The sequence below is a fragment of the Centruroides vittatus genome, unplaced genomic scaffold (genome assembly GCF_030686945.1).
Source record: "Centruroides vittatus isolate TY-2023 unplaced genomic scaffold, ASM3068694v2 contig_3009, whole genome shotgun sequence".
Classification (NCBI taxonomy): Eukaryota; Metazoa; Arthropoda; class Arachnida; order Scorpiones; family Buthidae; genus Centruroides; species Centruroides vittatus.
This window is the reverse complement of record NW_027121926.1, coordinates 1-8,488: the sequence shown is the minus strand read 5'-3', so window position 1 is coordinate 8,488 and position 8,488 is coordinate 1. Positions and strand designations below refer to the sequence as shown.

Here is an 8,488-nt window from a genome sequence, read left to right as displayed (position 1 = left end):
TATATTTGCATTAAACTCCAATAACCACCACCTTATAAGTTGCTGAAAGAATTTTTAATTAAGAAAACGAACGTTTTCGGTCTATTCAATAGACCATCATCAGGTTAGAACATACGAAAATGGAATACATTATAAATGGAACATCACGTATAAAATTCAAAAATACCAAAAAATCGTTAACATCCGAACCAATCAGAATAAAAATTAAAACGTAAATGGTACATAAGTGTAAAAATAAAATAACATACTACATTGGCTAAACATTAATTAATAACCAATAACATTAATAAAATAATTGATACATTATAAAAGAAACAACAAGTGTAAAATAAGAACTTATTACTCGTACTCATGTACTAATATTACCTATCCTAACCGGATGGTAACTGTTCCAACTAATTAAAATTAGAATTAAAGGGCAAAAAATACCCAAACGTAAATTAACAAACACATAACAATATTAAAGTTATTAGTACACGCTAAAAATCATTTAACAGATAATAAAATATTAAGGATCTCCAAATACGAAACACATCGCAAATCATGAGCCATTTGTAAGTCTCTTAATTGCAAATTTCCAAGCTGACGGTAATCCCTCAGCGTCCCTGGCGTTAATGCATCTATTCTCGAGTCTACTCTTGTAAATTTCTATTTTTTCCGCCGTCTTTGCTAAAGTTGGAGAATATATTTGTTTGACGATTTCCGCCTCTTCCCATCCAACGACGGATCCTTCGGCCTGGGCCATCTGGGCCAGAACAGTTGCGTTAGAACTTTTCCTTACATCATATTTATGCTCTTTGATTCTAACACCTAGGTTCCTTGTTGTAACCCCTATATACTCCTGTTTTAGTCCTAATTGCTGATTTTCATAAGGGATCCTATAGACCCCAGCTCTATCCTCTTTCTTAATCTTCCCTTTATCAGTTCTCAGAATTTTGTAGAGGTTCGGGGCTCGTTTGAAGATCAATGTTGATTTTTTAATGTCCGCTATCTCCTTCATAATGCCCCGTACATTTTTGTTGAAAGTAAACTTGGTATATCCACTAGGTCTTTGTTTAGAGGTTCTTGTGTCACTCTTTTCAAACTTCCTCACGATACCATTAATTACGCTTCTTCTGTAGCCCAAGCTCTCTGCTATTCGCATGATCCTGTCGATCTCGTTAACCCTGTCCATAACGTTATCGCAATAAGTAAAAGCCCTCCTGACTAAGGTGCGAAAGGCTGCCAATTTATAACGAAATGGATCATTTGACTGTGGCGGGATGTAGAGTGGGCTATGTGTGGGTTTAGTATACACTTTAGTGGATAGATGCCCTCTCTTAAAAGTGATATTGATGTCTAAGAAGTGTACCTCCACTGAACTTTTTTGCTCTAGTTTCAGACGTAGGCCGTCTTCGTTATCGTTAATTCTTTCTATAAAGGTACTAATTCCTCGATTACTTCTCCAAATTATAAGGATATCGTCAACATATCTCTTGTAGTAAACTATACTGTTTCTGAAGCTGTGCAGAATCTTTTCTTCAATTTTCTTAACCACTAATTCACACAGAAGCCCCGACATAGGGCTTCCCATAGGAACTCCCCTATTCTGTTTGTAAGTATGGCCTTCGAAGCCAAAGAAGGATTCACAGCATACCAGGTTAGCCATCTCCAAAACATGGTCCTGTTTGTAAACCTCTGGGTTTATTTAAAGTAAACCCAGAGTTGTTACACCACAGGGACGATGTCTTGGAGATGGCTAACCTGGTATGCTGTGAATCCTTCTTTGGCTTCGAAGGCCATACTTACAAACCGAATAGGGGAGTTCCTATGGGAAGCCCTATGTCGGGGCTTCTGTGTGAATTAGTGGTTAAGAAAATTGAAGAAAAGATTCTGCACAGCTTCAGAAACAGTATAGTTTACTACAAGAGATATGTTGACGATATCCTTATAATTTGGAGAAGTAATCGAGGAATTAGTACCTTTATAGAAAGAATTAACGATAACGAAGACGGTTTACGTCTGAAACTAGAGCAAAAAAGTTCAGTGGAGGTACACTTCTTAGACATCAATATCACTTTTAAGAGAGGGCATCTATCCACTAAAGTGTATACTAAACCCACACATAGCCCACTCTACATCCCGCCACAGTCAAATGATCCATTTCGTTATAAATTGGCAGCCTTTCGCACCTTAGTCAGGAGGGCTTTTACTTATTGCGATAACGTTATGGACAGGGTTAACGAGATCGACAGGATCATGCGAATAGCAGAGAGCTTGGGCTACAGAAGAAGCATAATTAATGGTATCGTGAGGAAGTTTGAAAAGAGTGACACAAGAACCTCTAAACAAAGACCTAGTGGATATACCGAAAACTAACCAAAGTACGTAATTTTAATTAAAATTTCTTAACAAGTTAATCTTAATATTGATATTAGTCCATAAATATGGTAATTCTCAGCTTTTTGGTTTATATTATTGATTAGACTACAAAAAGTATTATGTTAAAATAAATACATTTGCATTTATTAATAATTTAAAGAAAAATACGAAGTATTTACTTACTTATGGTTTTTTTAAGAGCTTTAAGAGCCTTCTCGTCCCAAGGAAATTCTTCCTTCTCCTCCGGAAATATCGAATCTTTAATGTTCATCATCTAATAAAATATTGTAAAATTTTTAATTAAATTTATAATTAAAACTTCAACAGTTACTAAGGATGAACTTGTCTACTGTCTCGATACGAGTATTTAATATTTCAGATACAGAAATAATGTTTTTTTTAATTCTTCCTTAAGTGGATAAACTAGAATTAAAACTAGTTTTTATCTTTCTTAACACATTCATAAATCTTTTTCAAATGATATTTTTATAACTAAAGGAATAAATTATTCAAATTAATTTATCACTAAGATTCTTACTAATAACTCTAATTAAAATTATATCGCTTAAAAATTAGTTTATAGGGCACGAACCTTCAGATTTATATGTTTCCTGTAGGAAAAACAATAAAAATAGAGCAAATTTCAGTACATTTCTAATTATATTAATGATAACGGAAATACTAATGTAATTATAAGTTAACCCGATTGGTTATAAAAAGCAATAATGTATTATTTATAGCTTGTATAAGCGGTTTAACTGGAAATTTTAGAAAATCGTATGTAGTATCTTCACAAAGAAATAGTTAAGTTTTTAGTATCAGTATTGATACACTATTCCGAATAAAATGCTTAGATGGACTCGAATACAAAAATTATTCAAGATAATTTATTTAATACATTATTTAAATTAACTAAAAATTAATAATCTGTGCATAATTACAAAAAAGACTATATTTCTGTGTTTTACAAACATAAATAAGTATACAAGTGGTGATCAGTTGCAAATAAAAATAAGTAATAGCATCAATACAGATGATAAACTTCGATGCAATTTATCTTACTTTAGCGTTTTGGGAAAATTTACAGGAATAATGAAAATTATAAAGCCATTCTTAAATATTAATATAATTAAACATCTTAACCATACTTGTATTAAAGTAAAACTTAAATACGGAATATCAATTTGGTGCCTGTCCTTCCTTCATCTAGAGAACAGACTTAGGTAGATGATATCAGAGACCAGATGTGGAAACCGTTGGAGCAGTAGGCCCCGATTAACTATATATGATCCTCGTATACCAAAGGTAAGTCATGTTATTTCAATTCAAACTTTTTTCCCTCGAAGCAATTAATAGATGACAGGCACGAATCTACTGTTAAAGGAAAAGTATGATGTACAGGGGAAGTCACTACTAACGTGAGGTGGAGAGGATATATTTTAAATTAAATGAATTAAAAAATATGATTAAAAATTGCATCCCGGCATTGTGACCGTGTCACAATAAATAATTGCTCGTTAAATTTATAAATATATTAAAACTGTGGTTAAGAATAATAGCAAAAGTTAATTATTAAATTAATTGAGTTTTACTTCCTCTCAAATCTTATTCGTCGATTTAATAATAAAAACTTTTAATACCTAATTATAGACGTAATTATTCGATAAATAAGTTTCTTTTTAATCTAGAAATTGTTATCAAATAAGTTAAATTATTAATTGTAATTAAGTTATTTTAATTAATAAATGATTATTAATTTACGTAGAATCGTATTTAATTAAAACAATTAAAACAAGTTTTGTCACAATTAGTCTACATAAATAGTAAACTGTTTTCATGGCTTATACCAGGTTTGTATTAACGTAAATATTTGCATATTATTACATTTCGTATAGAATTACAGATGAAACTAATCATTTAAATAAAATTAAAAAGTAGATTTTAAATATTTTTAACTATTATAAGATGGCAAAAAGTCTATTTTGAGGGTACGGGTGGTTTTATTAAAAAAATTGTAAATGGTAATAACGAGTAAAATCATCAGTAAATCCGATCCTAGTGGAGACAGGCACGACCACCTTTATCTCTGCACTCCAAGACCTGTAATCACAAAAATTTAACAGCATAAACAACCCTAACAATCAAACGCAACTGCAAAATTTCAGAAATATTCGACGATAAACACAGGAGTTATTAAGGTTTAAACAGGGTGTTATTCTGACGTAAATGTGAATTAACTTGATCGATTATGAAAAATGAGCATGTATTATTTAAAGCTTATATCAGCGGTATAACAGTAAACTTAATAAAATTACATACAGTTTATTGGCAGAAATATTTAATGATATATTATTAGATATATTACGTAGTCATATAACATACAATGATATCTCAACCTATTTCTGATTGCATTAATAATAACAGAAAATCATCCTCTGCTTATTTATTATTAAATTTCTTAAAACATTATTGTAATTAAAACTTTTATTAATTGTAATTAACGAATAATAGGAACATTTAATTTTCAAACTAATTAAAATTTACTTCTTGTGAAATGTTATTCTTCAGTACAATAATAAAAACATTTTATACTTAATTAGCCAATTAGCTTAAAATTATTTATAAAAATAATCAAAATAAGTTTTATCCGAATTAAACTACGTAAGCAATAAAATGTATTTATGGCTTATATAGGCCTAATACGGAACTGTTAATGTGAGTATTTTCCTATTATTACTGTTTTACAATAGAGCGGATGAAAATAGTCATTTAAATGAAATTTCCAGCAAAGGCTTGCATAACTTTTCAGGTAACAACATTCAAAATTGCGCGTGGCGCCATTTATTATAATACTTTACTTTAAAATCATTTTATATTATTAATTTAATTATTATAAAATGTCAACAAGCTTAATTTTGAGAGTTATTCTTTTTTCCTGTTATTTATAGCAGCGGAGAAAGTAAAAGCTCAAACTACAAACATTATTCAAATTTACTCACCTTTCTGTTTACGAAGGGTTCTTGCGTAAAATACAAAATTGAAGTTATTCGATCAGTTATAATATCTAATAGAAAAGTAATTGTAATTTAACGTTATCGTGTGACGTATCTTTCGTTTAATGGGCTTCTGTTGATCGCTTAATTGATGGAGAAGGCCGTCCACAATATAAACACCACAGATCTTGTCTGTATAATGAAGGTTGAACTTTGTGCAGACGTCACTCCTCCGGCTGCCGTTACGTCATCAATCTTAGAACAAGTTAGGGCAGAACGTTCTCCAACCGGTATTATTTATATGATCGAGATAGTTGTAACCTGTTTCTAGTAATTAATATTAAATCGATAATTAAGAAAGTTACGCTTTAAATGCAATAGTAAACTATTGCATTTAAAGCGTTAACGCATAAACGTTCGCAAATTAAAGTTAAAAAGAGAACATAAGTTATGTTTCATTTAATTCATTCTGGAATTTCAGTCATTCAAAAAATTACAATGACACTGTATTATTTCGTTCTGAATATATTACAAAATATTCAATCTTGCAAAATCAACTGAAAATAAATATAAGATTAACTTATATCTTGAATTTATATCAAGTATAAATGAAAAATGTAAACTCAAAAAAAACACTTTAGTATGCTTATTAAAGTTTTTATGTTGGTATTTATTATAAAATGACAAAAACCTTAGTTTTAATTTCTAAGGTAATGTTGAATTTTATTTAAAAATTGCAAGCGTTAATAACGAGTAACATTATTAATTCCGACGCAATTCAGAATATGACACAACCCCCTCTATCTCCTCCACTCCCCTCACTTTTAACCCCGAAAATTTAATACCATGAATGACCTTTATACGCAAGTTAATAAGTCAAATTTCGAAAAAAACGCAGTAGTTCTTAAGATTCAAAATAAATGCACAAAAGCACAGTAGTATCTAACATACGGAAGCAACACCCCCAAAGTTTTCGCATTTTTTAGGTAGTGTGTCTAAAAATGCAGAAGAGTTCGAATGGGCTTTTTTTTGACCGATCTCCATAGTTTTCCTCTGTTATATATATGCAAAAATAGTTCTATTTCGAACTATACAACTTAAACAATACGTTTGAAATCCTACTAAGCATACGCATCATGTTTAAAGCCGAGTGATTTTGATGATTTTTAAACATATTTTTAATAATAAAATGTCATATAAACAAACGAAAATGCAAATTATTATATTTATGATGAAAGTAAACGAAATTCGATGGGATTAGAGGCACGTGATGCATCTTTGTATTACTTTTCCGGGTGTTAAATTTATATATAACAGAGGGAAAATCTGGTCATGGGTGATAAATTGACCCTTTCTCCGAGATTTATCCATTTTTGACTCAGGGAAACGTAGAAAAGTGCAAAAAATTTGATGACTTTTTCTCTACATATGTTTGTAAGTGTGTGGGGGGTGGCACGAATCTGTTTACCCACTTCTAATTAGAAAATAATAAAAGAAAATCCGAGTTGCATTTCTACCAATTTACATTTAATATCTAACAAGTGAATATAAATTTATTGATATATTAAAAAAATGTAATTACGTACACTTTGCAAAATAATTTTCTTACGTACGAATAACATTTTACAACGATCTTGTGTTCTATGTAATTACGCAATGTTAAGCATTAAGTTCCTACAATTAAAGAAGAGGAATTTCTCAATAGAAGTGATATTTTATGTTCAAAAACTTTTGTATCTACGATTTACCTGAAACAAAAAGGTACGAGATGTTTCGTAAGATTGGAAAATTTAAATTTTAACACATTTTTATTGTTTTGTATTATAGTTACGTCCAAGGGGACTCGAAGGCTATACATATCATTAAAATTTTTATGTGTATATTATTTAGATGTACGTGACAGTTATATAAAGTAGCAGTGTTATTCTCACATAAAAATGTAACATTTAACTTTTCGAAAAAAAAAAATTGATGAAACTTCGTAAAAATAAAGGAAATTTATTAAAATTAAAATTTTGTTTTAATTTTTAATAAGTGTTTAATAAACATTAAAATAATTATTGAAGAATTAATGATGTAGAAAAAACAAGTCTTTTTCAATTCGTCATGTCTAATGATCAGGAACACAACACACTAAAAACAGTTTTTATTCGATGTGATTGAACAAAAAACAAAAGATTTACTTTGTTTTACATATTTAATAGATCAAAACATAGTCGGCCCTTTTAAATCTAATTATAAAAGTTATTGTGTTTAATTAACAAACGGGTCTGCTACATATATTTTAAAATATTTCCTTATTGTTTATTCGATGTTAGTCGAATTTAATACTTTTTTTTTGCTGTTCATTAGTGCTGGAAGGAGATCGATGCCATCACATTTTTAATATAGGTTAATATAATAAATAGTTGATATCCTCAACTATTATATTAAACACGAAAACTTTCAAGTTCAATACAGAATGAATTGAAGGAGAAAAATAAATAAAGAAATTTACACTGGAACAATATGTGGAACCAATCCTCTCATTGAAGCGAGAAGGATTAACAATGTAAATTTGATGCCTACGTAGTCTTCTGCAAACTTTATGAGAGAAATAGCAGAGGTGACCTTTTTCTAACAAAAACTTCTGTAGGACGTTGGAGGGACATTTACCTGTTTCACCATTACACTCTATTATACTGTGTATATATACACAATAAAACCTGCTAAGGTGACCACTTGTGTAAGATGACCACTTTGAGCTGGGACCTTCAGGGGTCAGATTAGCAGGTTTCACTGTATTACATCAGACAGGGGGCCACATTGTTGCCCACCAAGAGTATGGAGTATAATTTTTGCCAATTCCAATTTATTGTTTTCAAGTAATATCGAAGGTAGTGTCTATGTAGTATCTTAGTCATTTCAAGGAATAATAAATGGAAGTTAGCCAAAAGTATACTCTAAAGTTGAAGTGCCACCATAAGCTTATATGTTATTTTATATCGTCAAGTAACGTATTTACTTTTATAACGTTATAAATCTATTCAACAAGCTTATAAACCTAAAGCTTTTTGTTCTATTCAGCAAGCTGCAGTTATTAATTTTTAAACAAATATAATTTAATTATACTCGCATTTTAATTTAATTAATAC

The 8,488-nt window shown here is 30.1% G+C and overlaps 2 protein-coding genes across 2 annotated transcripts; one reads left to right on the top strand and one right to left on the bottom strand.

Moving 5' to 3' along the window:
- Positions 1 to 636: 636 nt before the first annotated feature.
- On the bottom strand, positions 637 to 1,648 carry LOC136972704 (uncharacterized; the record flags this gene model as incomplete). The annotated part of the gene is made up of 1 exon (XM_067267313.1): positions 637 to 1,648. A coding segment is annotated over exon 1 (1,012 nt), but the record flags the coding sequence as incomplete, so codon positions are not given.
- Positions 1,649 to 1,734: 86 nt separating this feature from the next.
- LOC136972703 (uncharacterized) lies at positions 1,735 to 2,358 on the top strand. Its single transcript, XM_067267312.1, has one exon. The coding sequence runs from the start codon at positions 1,735 to 1,737 to the stop codon at positions 2,356 to 2,358; it is 624 nt and encodes a 207-aa protein (XP_067123413.1).
- The last annotated feature ends 6,130 nt before the right edge of the window (positions 2,359 to 8,488 follow it).

Coding starts and splice junctions, on each gene's coding strand:
- LOC136972703 (XM_067267312.1), top strand. CDS start 1,735: ATGGCTAACCTGGTATGCTGTGAATCCTTCTTTGGCTTCGAAGGCCAT.